The sequence below is a fragment of the Apodemus sylvaticus genome, chromosome 6, assembly GCF_947179515.1.
Source record: "Apodemus sylvaticus chromosome 6, mApoSyl1.1, whole genome shotgun sequence".
In the NCBI taxonomy this organism is placed as follows: domain Eukaryota; kingdom Metazoa; phylum Chordata; class Mammalia; order Rodentia; family Muridae; genus Apodemus; species Apodemus sylvaticus.
This window is the reverse complement of record NC_067477.1, coordinates 19,259,731-19,277,129: the sequence shown is the minus strand read 5'-3', so window position 1 is coordinate 19,277,129 and position 17,399 is coordinate 19,259,731. Positions and strand designations below refer to the sequence as shown.

General features: G+C 51.9%; 1 protein-coding gene across 2 annotated transcripts; it reads left to right on the top strand.

The window, feature by feature from the left end:
* Window positions 1-78: 78 nt before the first annotated feature.
* On the top strand, window positions 79-17,089 carry Otub2 (OTU deubiquitinase, ubiquitin aldehyde binding 2). Of its 2 annotated transcripts, XM_052185175.1 has the most exons (7): window positions 96-170; window positions 10,664-10,746; window positions 11,091-11,186; window positions 11,834-11,952; window positions 13,564-13,648; window positions 13,953-14,147; window positions 14,894-17,089. In XM_052185175.1, exons 2-7 carry the CDS (start codon window positions 10,666-10,668, stop codon window positions 15,098-15,100), a joined length of 783 nt encoding a protein of 260 aa, XP_052041135.1. In that variant the 5' UTR covers window positions 96-170; window positions 10,664-10,665; the 3' UTR covers window positions 15,101-17,089. The 2 variants fall into 2 exon arrangements, with proteins under 2 accessions (XP_052041136.1, XP_052041135.1); XM_052185176.1 differs by lacking the exon at window positions 10,664-10,746 and having other exon boundaries at window positions 79-170.
* Window positions 17,090-17,399: the final 310 nt, after the last annotated feature.

Here is a 17,399-nt window from a genome sequence, read left to right as displayed (position 1 = left end):
AGTGGAGGTCTGCGCTCCGGTCTGAGGGGCGGTCGGGTGTATTCTGCTCTCGCCCCACACCCGCGAGGCCCGCGCCGCCCGACCCAACGGCGGAGCCGCCCAGCGCCTCCCCTGGCACCCGCTCGCTCCTCGCTGGGGCGGGACGTGGCCCGACGGCTCCGGTCACTATGGTCAGTGGTGGCGGGACGGGGAGGGGGCGCGTGTGCGTGCGCGCGGTCGGGCGCGAGACTTAGTTCTTTCCACTCTCTGGATGAACACCGGGGTGCGCCGCGCTGTCCCTTCGGGGACCCTCAGCCAGAATAATCTGCCCAGGACTGAGCACTCGTGGCCACTCTAGGTGGTCCCCAGGCACCTTCTCTAAGTCCCGATGCTTGTGCCTGGCTGGGGAGGAATGGGATACCTCTGGGCTTGTGGTCTCTACTCTTTGTTAAGTAGCACTCTATGGACAGCTTGCAGCCCACCCATCACGGACTTAGCCACCGCAGACTGACTGTTTCCCAGCCAACCGTCCCCGGGGACGGGACGAGCGAACCGACCACCCCGGCAAGCCTTATGGCCCCTTGATGTAAGCTCAGTTTCCTGATGGCAACAGGTCTGTAGCGTCAGGACATCAGGCGCCCCCGAATGTGAGAGATGAGTTAGGAGGCCAGGCAAAGTGACTTAGAAAAACTTTCCAGCAGAGCAGGTCCAGGAGATCCTGGACTGGTCAAACCCAGAGCAAGTGGGGAAACTGAGGCCAGACGGGGAGAAAGGTGGTAGGGATTGTGGTGGCACGACAGCTAGGACTTGGACCCAAGCCTCTGGTCCAGTGTTGTGTGTTCCATCAGCCCGCCCTCCAGGTTGCTATGGGGTCAGGCCTCCTACAGGGGACTGGGTATGGTGGTTAGCCTATGCTATTCAACTTCCAGCCAAAGGTTCCAGGGAGCCTGACCATCATCAGTGCTACTACTGGTTAGCCTGGGCTCACTTAGCTTTGGGATCACCTGCTCTTTCTGTTTTGTTTGGTGTTGCTGAGTTTTGAACCCTGATTTTCAAGCATGCTAGATAAGGCTGGACTTCTAAACTACACTCCAGTCTACTTCCAGTCTGAGCTATCCCAATAGTAGTTATAATGAGAAGTGGTGTGTGTGTGTGTGTGTGTCCAGAAATAGTGGGGAGGGACTGGAAGCACTGGTTTCCTGCTTGTTCTTGGTACCCAAGGGTTTACTTGCTCTTGGAATGTGGCCCAGGTATTTCTACATTACCTGCCAGGGAACTAGGGAACCAGGCTAGTGAAATGACAGCTTTAGCCACACAGACGCTGGAGGCTGTGTGGCTTCTGGCCACCGCTGGTGGTAGCAGACAGCACCAGCGCACTCAGGGCTGGGACCCCAACGTCTGTCCCCTACTGTCTAGCTGGATCTGCCCTGAACCCAGGAGACTAGCAGCTGGGGCCCAAAGCAACTCTCCTCTGGGGGTTTTGGGTGCCTTGGAGAGAGAGAGAGAGAGAGAGAGAGAGAGAGAGAGAGAGAGAGAGAGAGAGAGAATAAAGCCCACCAAATAGGTTATCTGTCTGGGGGTCATGAGGACAGAACTAGGGACTGTTTATGTGGTGTTTATTATACACCTACTGTGTGTTGGGCACCTTGTTAAGTCCTGAAGCCCATGGCTGATTTACTGTAATGTGTTTAAATGTTGGCTGAGGCTATATGGATGGGTGGTGGGCACAGGAGACTGTTTTGGGACCAACATCATCGTCCTCTCTTCCTATGTCGGTGTCACTGGACTGAGCTTGAAAGTGGATGCCAGGCAGAAGCCATGAAGTCCTCTGGGTCGGGGCTGCCAACGGCGAGGGGCTTACCCTCACTAGGTGTGCTTTTGCTCTTGGGGATAAGAGTGAGTGTGAGTACAGGCAGCCCGGGCACACGCGCCTGTTGGACTTCTTCTCCCGTGCATTAAATAAGCCAATGCTGGAGTCCTCAGCCCGTGTAGCTAAGAAAGACGTGACACCCGCCCTACCCTGGAGTTCATGCCTGGAGTTCATGCCTGTGAGCCGGGCCACGGCGACTGAATTACTGCCATGGCCTGAGAATTCAGCAGGGGCCTTGCACAGTCCTGGAGCATGGTGCATTCCACGGTAGGAAAAAGCTGGAAGTTGTATAGAAGCACTCAGGAAGGACTGGGGAAAGAGTGCATCCCAGGTGACAGGGAGATTGCCTTGGGACATGGTCGAGCGCGGGCATCCTGGCGGGGATCCGTAAGCAGCTGCTCTGTGTAGATTCAGGGAGTCTGGGAAACTGGACGGGACCTGAGCATCCTGCGCAGGGCTTTGCATGCTGGGCCGTGGAGTTTGGGTTGTCTGCACAGGAGGGAACTGTTCACATTTTTGATGACTGTGAAATGGTTGCCAGCTCTGTCTAATGCTGGGTCGTGGGTGGCCAGCTGGAGGGAGAGGCAGGCTTGCTCAATTCAGCATACTCGCCAGGGCTACTGTGGCAAAACCCTTCCGTGGGAGGCCGATGTCTCAGGTGAGTGTGCGGGGAGGGGCACAGTCCCTCTGAAGGGGTTTAGGATCGCTCTAGCTCCTGCTTCCCCAAGCCTCCAGCAGTAGCCTCGGGACTTTCGACTCATCCACAAATGGCTCTCTCTCCCATGCGTGTGTTTATACTCCTCTGTGAATAAGGAAACCAGTCATCGGGCTGGTGACCTAGCCTGCTCTATTGTGACCTCATCTTAACCATATCAGCGATGACCCTGTTCCAAAATAAAGTTGCATTCATTCTGAGGCCTGGAGTTCCGGGCTTCAACAGTTCAGGTCGGAGCACTTGGGATACGTTTTTAGAATACATTCCAACATTCCTGCAAGTGGAGGATCCGGCAGTGACAGATGACAGGTCCCTACCCTTGCGGAGTTGGCATTTGAGTTGACGGAGACAACACAAGTCAGCCAGTGAGCCCACCTGTCACATCCTGTCTTGAACAAGCAAGATCAGGTGGTAGGATGGTGGAGGAGGGGGGAGGTGGCTCTGCTGAGGTGGCCCACCCGGGAATTCACTGGCTCTGCCTTCAGCAGCAGCTCACAGAGCCTTCCTATGTCCCCCCATGCCCTTCTCCTCGGTGGGTGTGCCCATCACCCTAGTGGAGACAGTGTCTGGTTACTCTGGGCCCTGCACTGTGCACCGCACCCTACTGCCATTTGGACTTTCCACCAAGACCACAGCTTTGGTCACTAGAGTAGCAGCCCTCCCCGGGTCCTGCCACACAGCTGGTCACCCAGGTGGCCTGCCACCCTGACATGTGGGAACCCTTGAGAAGCTCCCTGGAAAGTGCCCTCTAGTCGTAGCCAGCCTATGGGTCTCTGCCATGTTTGGGGAATCTCCTACCTCATCTCCCTGAGTGACACCTTGCTCCCTTCTGTGCCATTATCTTTAGCAGGTGGCCAGCCACACCCTTGGCGTAATGAAGATGTTGTCATTCTTTTACTTAGTCGGACTGTCCAACACCTTCGCTCTCTTTGCTTATGAACCCCGTCTTTACCCACATCATGTCTCTCCCTCACATTTTAGTAGAAGAAGTTACAAGAACCCACGCTGCCATCATGGGCGTCTTCCTGGCTCATTGTCCTTAAGTTCTGTTTTCCCATGTAGACCTGGGGCAAGGACACCCTGCAGCCAAGTTCTTTGCCACTTGAGGAGGTGACCCTTCCCTCCAGTCTCCAGGACGTCATTCCTCACTTCCACCTGAGGCTACATCCTCACAGCCTCTTCTGTGCCAGCTCCTGCCGGCGTTCTCACACACCATCTTCTGGGAAGACCCCCACTTTACCCTCTGCTCTCCGTTTTGTCTTACCCACACCAAAATCGCCCTTTGTGGCCTGTTGCCAGCTGCGAAAGCTGCTCCGGCATCCGCCTGGGAAGTGTCCCAGCGGTAGCCACTCCCCTGCCCCGAAGCCTTCGCAGCTGCAGGTATTATGACCGCTTCTGCTCCTCACTCCTGGCTGTGTCGTAGCCTGGTTGTATTTCGGTAACAGGTTATCACTGGGCCATTTATACCAAAGAGCTTTATCCGGCTCAGCTCAGGAAGCTGGAGTCCTAAAGAGTCTGGGAGACGCCAGCATCAGGCCAGGGGCTTCTTGCTTTCTTATCATGAGGAAAGGCCTCGCTTGGCAGAAGGGGGGCAGCTAGGGAAACTGAGTCCACACTGGATACAATTCATGAATACGATGTGAGTCCAGACATGAAGGCAGAGTGCTGTCTTTTGATACTTTGACATTGGCAATGTAACATCTGAGCCCAGCAGAGAGTACTGAGGAAAGGCTCTGCCGGTTAAGCAGCCCGTGCTGACTGCTCACAGAGACTGTGTGGCTGGCTCGGAGAGGAAGCCCTGTGGTCATTAGGCAGGGTGCAGTGCGCCCTCCTTGTGGGAGATGGTGAGGGCTCTCAGGCCAGACCCAGGAACTGGGGCACGGTGAGGCAATGGGAGAGGGCTCCTGGATTTGGGGGTATACTCTGTGTGTGGAGGGGATCCTAGGGCCTAGAGAAGCCTGGTGGACAGATGAGACAACAGAGTAAGGGCAAATGAATCAGAAGGGGCTGTTTGGATGTCTGAGAGGTTGCTGTTTGAGGCTGGAGTTCGCAGCAGAGGTGAGGCCGGAGCTAAAACCAGGCAGCCGCTCGAAGATGTTACACAAGTTCACGTTATCTGAGGGAGACACAGCCTCGCTTCAGGAGCTCGGAAAACAGCCAGCGACTAAGATAAGGGGTTGGGGCCCCACCGAGACGGGTCATGAAGTAAGCTGAGTGATTGTCAACAAAGATTAGTGTATCCTGTTCCCCAGCACCTGTGGATGTATTACCGTGGCAGGGGAGGCTCCAAAGTGTGACTCGGTTAAGGGGCTGAAGTGGAAGATTACCCTTCATTGTCAAGGATGGCACAGAGAGGTCACCTAGGGTTCCCTACAAGAGGGGGGAGGGGAAGGCAAGGGAACCGTGGAAAGAAAGGTTACAAGGTGAGGGAAAGGGGTTATCCATCATGGAAGCCAGACAGCCTCTAACGTGTATTTATTTGTGTGTGTGTGTGCGTGTGTGTGTGTGTGTGTGTGTGTGTGGCAGGGGTGAGGGCATGGTGCAGGCATGCCATGGAGTATGTGAGGAGGTCAGAGGGCAACGTGCAAGAGCCAGTTTTCTCTTCCGCCACATAGATCCCAAATATCGAACTCAGGTAGCGGCCTAGGCGGCCTTTAGGAGTTGAGAAAAGCAGCCTGCACTGCAGCCAGGGCCAGAAGGGCCCGAGAGCGCAGCCTGGCCATAGCTTGCCTTAGATGGAGGAGGCCGGACTCTGACTTCCAGTTGCAAAGAAGTCCAGTGGTGATGGTCTGTGGCACCACAGTTGTCCCCACCCAGGTGGGGGAGCAGAAATGGGTCCTCCAGGGAGACAGGTCTCCCTATACCCATGGCTTCCGTGATCTTTGGCTTAAGTCACCTCATCAATAATGGACTTTTGAACATTCCCCATGTGTGTGTGTGTATGAATATATATGTGTGTGTATATATATACATATATTCATATATGAAGATTCATATCTGAATATTCATATATACAAATATATATGTTTATACATATATGTGCACACATATGTGTATATGTTTATATGTAATTCATATATGTATGTATATACACACACACACACACATATATATATATATATGAATGAGATATTTGGGTATATGTGAGGATATATTCCTGTGTGTGTGTGTATATATATATATATATATATATATATATATATACACATATATATACATATATATAAGTATATTTATTTTTTCATTATAGAGGATTGTACCAACCTGTGCACATGAGTGTGAAGGCCAGACATTGACATCAGATACCTTCCTCTACTGTTTTTCTTTTTAAAATTTAGCACGTGCATGTGTGTATGGTATGCATATGAAGTTGCTTGGTACATGTGTGGGCACATGTGTATGTGGATTTGCATGCACATATGTGTTCCTGAATGTGGATGCCAGAAGTTGACACTGGGTGTTTCTCTCGATCACTGCTTGTTTAGACAAGGTCTCTCACTTAGCCTGGAGTTTGTCGATTCTGGGTGGCCTAGCTAGCCAGCTTGCTGCAGGGATCCCGTCTCTGCCTCCGAGAGCTCTGAACTCTTGTCTCCCTTGGGCAACAAGCACCTTGCTCACTGAGGCCTCCCTCCAACACCTCTGAGATGGGGTCTCTCCACTGAACCTGAAGCTCACTCACTGGCTGGACTGGCCAGTTATTAATCCGGAGAGCTGACTGTCTCTACATGTCCCTTCAGTGCTGAGGTACAGGTGCATGGCAGGTGCAGGTCACACAGTTGCTGTGTTACAAAACTCAGGGCCTTATGCTTAAAGCAGTGAATTCATTACTGGTTTGGCTACCTTCCCAGTCCCCAAGTAGACATTTAAAAGCACACTCCTAGTGCCTGTGGGGACTCCAGGCGAGCAGGTAGGGCCAGGGTTCAACTCTGGGTGGCCTCTGGCAAGGATGTGAGCCTTTCTAAAGGACAGGTCGAGGCTCTGAACCTGCTCCGCAGGCAGGTGAAGCTGGCACTTCCAGCTTTCCCAGGTGCCAGCCATGAGGTCAGGCTGTTGGGTGAGTGGTGGCATTGGGGCCTGGGGCTCAAGCTGTCCAGAGAAAGATGACCTTGTCTGCTGGGTCTGGTGGGCACTGCCGAACCTGGTCATGCTCAGATGCACGACAGAATGGCTGGCTGGCAGATGCGGTTTGTAGATTTGTGAGCTGAAGCCTGGCTGTGGGTTTGGTCAGTGAAACACACCTCTCCACTGCTAAAACAGTTGCCAAGCCCAGGTGCTGCCTACCCAGCTTAATTAATTAGCATCTATTTGCAACCTAGCAATTAAAAACCTGTGTCTTTGCTGAGGCCTGGTGAGGTCTGACAGGACAGTCAGGCGTGACCTGTCTGTGTTCTTTTCCTCCAGAACAACCTGGCAGTCTTCAGCCAGGGTTTTAAAAGCACACACCAATTAATGTTAGCCCAGGTCAAACCCCAGAGCATCCTTCCAGATTCCTGGACTAGTGAACTGATACTGCTCTTAGGTTCTCCCGCATCTTGAGGCTGGTCTCAGCCAGGAATGCTGGTGTGTTTCAGTGGGGACTTGGGCCATTCCAAAGGTGTTTTAGGGACTCCCAGTGCCAAGGTGGAAGCCTGCTTGTCACTAGGGTCATCTATACACATGAGAGCCATCAGATGCCAACCCAAGACCCATCTACTTTCCTTCCTCCCTCCCTCTCCCCCACTCTTCCCTTGAGGCAGTCTTGCAGTGTAGTTTATATTAGCCTCAATTTCACTATCCCCCTTCCCCAGCCTCTAGCATTACAGGCATTTGTCACCATACCCAGCCAAAAAAGTTATGTGTGTGTAGTATAATATATATGCAAATTTAAAACATAAAATAACTCCATTTTAAAAAATATTGGAAAATACATCTCATCTGTACTCTGATTTGTAAAGGCAGTAGATAGAAATGGGTAGTTTCCAAAGATAAGGAGGAGGAACTGGGGTGGGGGTGGGGGTTATTTAAGGCAGCAGAGTGGGCTGGGGGGATGGCTCAGTGGTTAAGAGCACTGACTATTCTTCTGAAGGCCCTAAGTTCAAATCCCAGCAATCACATGGTGGCTCACAACCATCTGTAATGAGATCTGGCACCTTCTTCTGGTGTGTCTAAAGATAGATACAGTGTACTTATGCTGGGCAGCACATGCCTTTAATCCCAGCTTTTGGGAGGCAGAGGCAGGTGGATTTCTGAGTTCGAGGCCAGCCTGGTCTACAGAGTGAGTTCCAGGACAGCCAGGGCTACACAGAGAAACCCTGTCTCAAAAACAAAACAAAACAAAACAAAACAAAACAAAAACAAAACCTGCAGCAGAGCTGTGTGCATAAAAACAGCTGAAAGGATGTGTTTCATGTTATGTACATTTTACCACCATACTTTTAAAGACATACATTTCAAAAGACATGCCACATGGACCTTGGGGGTTGGGAACACAATGCAGATTAGGGACACCTGAGATAAACTTGGAACACTCTTTGAGACTGAAAAGAGTGCTACCTTACAGCTCACAGCTGGTCCTGATGCTGTTCATTAGTGAGGCAGCTGCAAATAGCTTTTGGGAATTTGTTGACGACAGCAAGTTTACCTACGATCCCAGGCAGATGCTGGCCCTGGGAAGCCAGCCCTGGTGTAGTGAGTTCCTCTCTCCTCAGGACTCCTGAGGACAAATGGAGTTCCTTTTCCCTGCTCTCTGATGCCTTCTCAGAAACTGCCCAGTAAACATGGCAAGCTGGGCATCCTTCTGCATCCCCTAGGCCCCTGACATCTTTATTTCTGGGTTTTGTTTGGGGCCAGGGTTGAGTGCAAGTTTATTAAATACAGCCGGGGCGTTGTGCTCTGTAGCCTGTTGTTCGGGAAAACCCGCGTATCGTACCGTTTTAGGTCAGCCATCTGTAAAAAGTACTTCTATAAACAAATAGTCAGGAAGCACATAGCAAGACATGGGTGAATTCACAAGGGAGCAAGAAGGAGTTTGGTGGAGCAGAACATGGGGTCACTTGCCATGCATGTGAGGTGCGGAGAGAGCTGTTCAGAGCCACACCACCCCATGGGGATTTGTGTCTTCAGCACAGTGTTAGCAGACTCAACCACACCCTCTGTTCATCCACACCCTCAGCCTGCTGATACCTTTCAATGCCTGTGCCCAGAGTCACTTAGGAACTGTCCCTTGATACTGTGCCGTAAGCATCAAACACTGGCCAGGCTCTTGGACAGACTGAACTCCCCCTGCCCCCGGTCAGGAAGTGGGGGTGGGTGGGGAGGACAGTATCTCTGGGGGTGCTGCGGAAGTGAGAAGAGGGACCCAGCCTCTGGGTAAGAAGGCCCCACACTGGCCTGGACAGGACACTCCTCTGTGGTCGGCAGATGAGTCCTTTGAGAGCTCTGGCATCTGCACTGTGCATGCCTAGCAGTTTGGTGTGTCTGAACTTCACAATGACCTGCATAATCACGTCCTAGGTCAAACGACCTGACCTTGGCAGTGGGTATGATAATTGCCACATCATAAGAGTGCTGTGATAATTGAGATCATGGGGCCAGGTGAGCCTCTGCTCCTGATCTTGGCACACAGTGCCCAGTGATGGTACCCGTCTCCATGTCACACATCTTGGGCTTAGGGTAGCAGCAGATCATCAAGCCATCCTCCTTATGTTGGCTTTCAACCTCTGGTCGCAGGATGGCTGCTGTGAAGTAGACATTGCATCAGTGTCTCAGCTCTTTTTTTATCCCAAACCAAAAGCTTTCCCTGAAGCCCCAGCAGACGTTTTTATGGGCCTAAAATATGCCAATTTGGGTAATCTAGCTTGTCAGCTTGCCCCAGGGATCCCCTGTACCCATCCTTTGAGAGCTGGGATCATAGGCAAGTTGCTCATCTAACTTGAATGTGTCATCTGGGGACCTGAACTCTGATCCTCACACTTAACGAGGTAAGTGCTGGCTCTACAGAGCCATGTCCTCACCTCAGCCACAGAACCCTTATCTTAAGCTGGAAACTCTTTCCGTGTGTGTGTATGTGTGTGTGTGTGTGTGTGTGTGTGTGTGTAACAGACAGAATGCATGTATATTGTGTATGTATGTATATCTATATGTGTGTATTCATGTGTGAGAGTGTGACTGTATACTGAGTATATGTATGTGTGTATTTGTATGTGAGACTGTGTGTGTGAGTCAGAGAGACAGAATGTGTATGTGTGTACACAAACCACCACTGACAAGTTAGAGGACAGCTTGTGAGAGCTGGTCCTCCCTTCCCCCTGTGGGATCCTGGGATCAGCCTCAGGTGACCAGGCTTGTTAGCAGTCTAAGTCATCTCACCGGCCCAGCAAGTTTTATTTTTTTTTTTGTTTTTGGTTTTTTTGGGTTTTGTTTTGTTTTGTTTTGTTTTTGTTTTTGGAGACAGGCTTTCTCTGTGTAACCCTTGCTGTCCTGAAACTCACTCTGTAGACCAGGCTAGCCTTGAAATCCACCACCACCTGGCTTTAGTTTTGTTTTTTTGTTTTTTTGAGACAGGGTTTTCTCTGTGTAATCCTGGCTGTCCTTGAACTTGCTTTGTAGACCAGGCTGGCCTCGAACTCAGAGACCTGCTTACCTCTACCTCCTGAGTGCTGGGATTAAAGGTGTGGACCACCACTGCCCCACAGCCCAACACTTTGTATTTTACTCTGCAGAGAACACCATTCCTGGTGGCTGGTGGCAAGGGTCCGTGGCCAGCTGGCTGAGCCCCAGCCCGGGCGCCCTCACCCCAGGCCTGGTAGAGAAGCACAGGTGGGGAGGTGGCTGCCGCTCCTCCATCCATGGCGTCCTCTGCTGTCTCCCACCTGCTTCCGTCCTGCCAAGGCCCAATTGGAGACCTTGGCTCCCGAGGCCTGTGCTCAGACTTGCTTCTGGCCTTGATTTAGAGCTGAGCAACACTGGTGGGCCGTCTGGGCAGATGTCCTCCATGCCCCAGCCCCTGTGTAAACTCAGAGTTTTACCCTTTCCCTGGGCCCTTACACACACCCTCCAGGGCCACATGGAGTCACCTCACAGCTAACCTTGACCCTGTGGTATTATTGGCTTTTGTGTAGGGATGGGAACAGCCCTGTCTTGTCAGCATGTGGTGATGCCAGGGTTGACACAGGATGCACATTCAGGAACTGGGGGTCAGGGGGTAAGTAAAGAATGAATGAATGAATGAATGAAGTGGAAGCATACTCCAGCATAGAGATTTATTAAGTTGGAGGCATTAAATATTATGAAAAGAATCTGTTAGCAAGTTCTAAGGTTAGTTCTTTACAACCAGGTTACTTCATGGTGGTGCCATGCTGACTGTCCCTGCCCTGGGACCAGGACCACTCAGGAGGGTCCCAAGGATGCTGGTCACATGCTCACACATCCCTTAAGAGAGGACAGGGCGTGTTCCTGGTTGTGTACGTGGCTGTTTGGAGGCCATCGGCTCTTTGAGGCCTGCAGGTGTCTTTGGAGCCAGCTCAGTGTCTCTTCTTTCTCTTTCAGAGTGAAACATCTTTCAACCTAATATCAGAAAAATGTGACATTCTATCCATTCTTCGGGATCATCCTGAAAACAGGATTTACCAGAGGAAAATCCAGGTGGGGCGGAGGGGAGAGGGACCAAGACCCTAAATGAAGAGGGCTGAGGTCGGGAATAAAGAAAGGGGCAGCTTTTGAGAGACGCGGAGTTCGGGCCAGGTTCCTTTGCAAACTGAAACACACTTAGACCATTCTGACATTGTGCACTTGCCTCAGAAAGAGAGCCTCTCTTTGTGGAAACACCGTACATTTTAAAGCTAAGCACTGTCCTAAGAGCTGACTCGCTTGAGTCTTTACGGTTCTGCGTGGTCCGACACTCCTCACACCATTGAGAAACCTTTCTAGGACTGCTGAGGTTGGTTAGTGTTCTGCAGCCTCCCTGTGACCCACCCCACTCAGCCACCAGCTTCCTCCAGGAAGCCTTCTCTGACTGCCAAAGTCTGGTCTGGATGTCTCTGACCCAGGACACCCCAGCTCATGTCCTCAAACTCTGTCACTATCATCTAATTCTGTGGTATCTCCTCCGACTGGAAGCCGGCTGGCGCCCAGGAGCTGACACCCTCTGGTCTGACACCTCAATGTATTTGTGTATCTGTGGGACAGACGAGGGTGGGAACCCTGAAGGGAGGGAGCTGTGGCCAGGCCAGTGGCTGACCCACAGCAGTCGTCACTGCTGCTGAGGGCCTTGTGTCCTCCTCTCCCCTTAGGAACTCAGCAAAAGATTCACCTCCATCCGGAAGACCAAAGGTGACGGGAACTGCTTCTACAGGGCCTTGGGCTATTCCTACCTGGAGTCTTTGCTGGGCAAGAGCAGGGAGATCCTCAAGTGAGTGGGCCCTGGGTAGACCCCGTGCAGTGCTGACAGCAGCCCAGAGGCTTAGGAAGGTGTCTGTATCCGACCCTCCTTCAGCATGGCCTCTTCAGGCAACGTAGGGTGGGTGCTTGGTGTTTACTGCAAAAATGAAAAACAGCTGTGGTGGCACTCAGTCAAACCTGTTTCAAACACCAACATAAGAGGAGGAGGAGGAGGAGGGAGGGAAGGAGGAGAAAAGGAAGGAGAGAAAGAAGGAAAAGAAATGGGAGAGGAAAAGGAAGAGAGAAAACGAAAGAGAAAAGAAGAAAAGGAAGACTACAAAAAGGGGGAGCTTGTTCCTGCTGGGCTTGATCATGTTCTTGTGTGTGTGTGTGTGTGTGTGTGTGTGTGTGTGTGTGAGAGAGAGAGAGAGAGAGAGAGAGAGGGCACCCTGGAGTGTGTGTACAGAGGCCAGAGGATAACTTTAGGAATCTTCACTTCCACTGCACGGAGCCCCTTCCATTTCACCAAGCCCTCTTGCTGGCCCTTGACCCCAGTAGAGAGCAAGGACAGCCCAGAGCCAGGCTGGTCCTGAGGTAAATGAAGAGCTGCTGTACTTGGTGGCCAGGTCGGGCGCCTTACCATGCTGAGGGCCCTGTGGCTGGTGACATGAAGAGGCTCTGCATTGGAGGACACATAGGTGAGCAAGCTGATATTAGGACTGATTACCGGCTGCCCCACAGAAGCAGCCAGAGCAGAGATCTGAGGGACAGAAACACGTGCTGGGGTCCCTGCAATATTCCCCAGTCTCCTAGACGCATAGTGAGTACTAAACGGGAAACTGGGCTTTGAGTATTTTTATTTTCAAATTTATATTTATTTATTGTATGAGTGTTTGCCTGCATGTATGTATGTGTCCTCAGTGCCAGAAGAGGTCAGAAGAGGGCACTTGATCTTCTGGAACGGGAGTTACAGGCACTTGTAGTTGTGCTTGGGCTCAAACCTGGATCCTCTGCAAGAACAAGTGTTTCTCAACAATGAGCCGTCTCTCAAGTTTCCAGCTTGGTTTATTTCCTTGCACCTTTGCCCATTTGGGTTTTAGGAAGAGATGCCAACTCCTGACTGACACAAGTCTTGAGATAACAGTTCATTAGCTTAAAGTGGGCCGTAAACTGGCAGCTCCCAAAGAGGGGCATCCCCAGGCATCTAACAGGCCCTGCCCAGGTACCGTGCAGATGGGGGTTGGCTGTGGGATGGGCTGCCAGTCTCACCCCGGGCTAAAGGAGAGGGAGACACATCTCTGAGGAGTACAGTGTCATGGGCAGAGACCAGCAAACTTGACATGGGAGGAGTGTTGATCATCGCTCTGGAGGTCCCTAGGAGGGAGGAGGAAAAGGAAAGGGCTGGACGTGACCAGGGCAGATAAGTGGGACCACGGATATAGGGGGGAAGCTTTTGAAAGGAAATAGCTGGGGGAGAATGTTGGGACCGCCTTAGTTTCTTCATCTGAGAAATGGAGTCATCTACAGCAGGGAAAGCAGTGGAAGTGCTTCTGTGAGGCTGGTGTGGACCAGGCAGTGCCTGTCACAGCAGCATCCTGTTCCCCACCCCCACCCCTTGACCATCAGGTCTCCTTCCCTCCAGGTTCAAAGAGCGTGTGCTACAGACCCCAAACGACCTTCTGGCTGCCGGCTTCGAGGAGCACAAGTTCAGAAACTTCTTTAATGCTGTGAGTTCACCTGAGCCACACTGGTTGAGGAACAAGGCCCTCCACATGGGCCGAGCAGACGGGAGCAGACAGGCTGGAGGTCCACAGCCCACCCACGGCTCTGCAGTTGGAGCTGGGACAGGGCAGGGTCATTTCAGTTCAGAGGACTGCCAGCCTCCCGCCATTCTGAATGTCTGGTGGAAGGGGACTAAATGTGTCTGAACTTCAACACTAATACTTGCAGTCTCAAAATGAGGGGTCCTGTGGGGTGGGGGTGGGGGGACAGGTGCGAGCCGGGTCTACCCTGACAGCGGGTGGTGTGAAGTTTTACAGTGTGGTGGAGCTGGTAGAGAAGGATAGCTCAGTGTCCAGCCTGCTGAAGGTGTTTAACGACCAGAACTCCTCGGACCGGATCGTGCAGTTCTTACGACTCCTCACCTCAGCCTTCATCAGGAACCGAGCTGACTTCTTCCGACACTTCATCGATGAGGAGATGGACATCAAAGACTTCTGCACTCACGTAAGTCCCCCTAGGGTCCTCCTCAGGGATGTAGCTCCCAGCCTGGGCTTTGCCTGTCTGTCCCTCACACACTCTAGGTCCACTGTTGGTGCCCAGAGGAATGCCCTTACAATGCCAACTTGCAAGATTAGTCCACTGGAGACATCTTCCTCCAGTGTCCTGAGCCCCGAGGCGTGAGCAGGCTGCTCGTAGTCCCTGGGAATGTCTGGGATCACAGGATTTGGGAGGGCTCTGCTGCTGAACCAGAGTAACAGCTCCTGTCACGTCAGCCTTATGATAGGCTCGTTTCAGATGTATTTATCTGAAGGAGTGGCCCACATGTTAAGATGTGGACAGTTTTCACATGGCTATCTGGATTTTTTTGTTTTAATTAGGAGGTGCTGGGCCCCTAATTTAAATGGCAGTTACCACAGGCACAAGAGCAGCTGCCGTCTGTGGGGTCTGCATGCTGCCCTGCTGCAGCAGTCCCCACCTCTCTCGTGTGTCTGCAGCAGCAGGACTCACCCCCAGGCTCCAGCTTCTCCAGGAGTACACTTGGAAGCCTCAGACTTCAGGGTTCTTTTAGTTTTTGATGCCAGCCTGAAAGATTCCTCTTTTGCATATTCCCTCAAGGGTCTGGAGTAAAAATGGTTTCATTTCATTTTCTGCAACCCCAGTAGTGTCTGGCTGTGTTGCTTTCCACGGACCAGGTGACTGTGATCCCCTTTGCCCTGGCCTCCCTCCTAAGTTTTATTTTGGCTTTGCAGGAAGTGGAGCCCATGGCCATGGAGTGTGACCACGTACAGATCACGGCCCTGTCGCAGGCACTCAACATTGCTCTGCAGGTGGAGTATGTCGACGAGATGGACACCGCTCTGAACCACCATGTGTTCCCCGAGGCTGCCATCCCTTCAGTTTATCTGCTCTATAAAACATCCCACTACAACATCCTTTACGCAGCTGAAAAACACTGATTAATTTTAGGCCATGCCAGAGCCTGTCATCTAATGGACTGCATTCTGAATGGAACATTCTGCCTTGGCGATTTTTTGAGTGACTTAGACAACTAGAAAACAGATAGCCTTTTGGGTAAAGCCACACTGAACTGAGACCTGTGCCCACTATGGACTGTGATGACTTAATAGGAATTTTAGTATTTATTTTGATAGATGATATAATGCCTGCTAACTCTGGACTACAAGGCCAGAAACTCTGTCTCTGTACCCATTTACTTCAAGAACCTCATTGGACCTATTTATCTGGAAGAGGTTCCTGACAGTGTTGATATGCTGCTGTGTGAAAATGGGGACCATTGGGCTTGTCCTCAGCCAGGGCAGTGGCCTCATAGGGGAGAAAAGCTCAGGCCAGCTGTCATGTTCAGGTGACTTTACCAGACCTCTGAAGAGCCTAGTCCAGCTCTGTTGGGTGGGTCATGGTAGACTGTCTGAATGTGAGGCCGTGTGTCCTTTCCATTCTGGTGGCTATGCTGTCCCATTCACTGAAGGAGAGGGAACAAAAACAAAGACTTTTACCAAAGTCCAGAAAAGGATTTTGGCCTTCAGCACAAAGCTCAGGTTTTGAGGTCCCTCTACCTCTCAGGACCAGACAGAACTCCTTCAGGGTTCTGTTGTCAACCCCACCTGGATAAGGCTTGCCAAGGACTAGGGTCTGTACCTGAGTCAGTGTGGCCATGTCTGGGACCAAGGGGCTACAGCTGCCCATCGTCCCCAATGACTTCTACAAGTAGGCTCGAGGTAGTCGGCTGGGTATGTGCAGCACGGACCTGGAAGGGCAGAGGACAGGTTTCCCAAGGCTCTTGGGTTTTCCTCAGCCCGGCTTCATAGGCAGTGAGGCAGGGAAGGACAGACAAGCCATAGACCTAGCAGCAGGGCCATTTCCTCCTCTGCACATGCTCCTTAATTGCCACTTGCCTTGCCTTGCTGCCTCAAGACCTTTAGAAGTCTGCCTGAGGACACACCCAGCAGCTGCTGGCCACACCCTCCTCTAGGACAACCATGGGACCATGCCTGGCCTTCCTTGGTTACAGGGCTCCCTCATGCTATTGGTGCTACTGTGTGGTCTGCTGACAGCCTGCACACAGGGCTGGGACAGGATCCTGATCCTGAGCCTTACACAATTCAGATTTGTATCTGTCCTTCTGTTTGGTTTAAGCCAAAAAAAAAAAAAAAAAAAAAAAAAAACCAAAACCAAAAACCCCAAAACAAAAAAAACCCAAGATGTCTGGAGTGTGGAGTTTCCAAGACCACCCTCCGCCAACATTTAGATCCAAATGCTCCAGCTAAGTGAGTCTGCCGCTGGCACAGGACTGTCAATCTGCCCTCATCTTCTGATGTGTTCACTGTCCCACCGTGATCTGGGTATCTATGGCAGGCAGGCTGCCCACAGCGTGGGCACCCATTCCCACGACTGTCTTCAGCCAGTATTCTCCGTTTCCAGGCTTAATGGTATGAGCACAGGGTGCCTGACGGATGGATGGTCTAGGCTGCTCCCCAGGACTTCTCAAGAGCCTGGGGACAAGGGGATGGGCTTGAGAACATGCTAAAGCCTGGCCGAGCATAGCAAATTCCTGGCTAGTCCTGCCAGCTCTTTCTAGAGGAAACAATGGAGCGCAGGTACTGAGAGCTCATCTTTGAATCCTTCACTCTCCCAGAACAGCCAGTGGGGACAGTAACAGAGTGGTGCACACTGCAATCTGTCTTCCAAGAACAGATGCAAGTGCTGGGGCCAGCTGCCCAAGTTCAACTGTGTGATCTTGGTCAAACGCCTTCACCCCTGGAGCAAGGAAGCACGCCACCTCAGAAGGGAACCGGGTCTAAGAGCCAAGTAAATAGCCATCCTGGGAAAGTCGGGCTTGGGGTTCCAGGAATACCCAAGGCCGAGCCCTACACCCTCCCTCCCTCCAGTGGAAACATCTTTCTAGTATTAAAAGTTTCTATAAACAACCTTCAGTCTGGCTTCTCAATGCTGGGTAACTGGTTATGTGAGGAAGCCCTCCATCTTCCCACAGGGCACTCATGAGTGGACTGCCCTAGAAGGGCTGCCCCTAGTCCCCTCACTTAAAAAGCAGATGCAGTAAGTAATCTATGCACACTTGACCAGAGCTCAGCACACTAGCTGGGCACAGATGGATCTGAACCCTGACCCTACCTTCTGTCTACCAACTCAATTGGCCTCTCACAGCAGCACTGGGAAGCGGGGGGCCACCTGGGCGCGCTCCATGTTCACTTTGTCCTCAGCCAGGTCAGGAGAAAG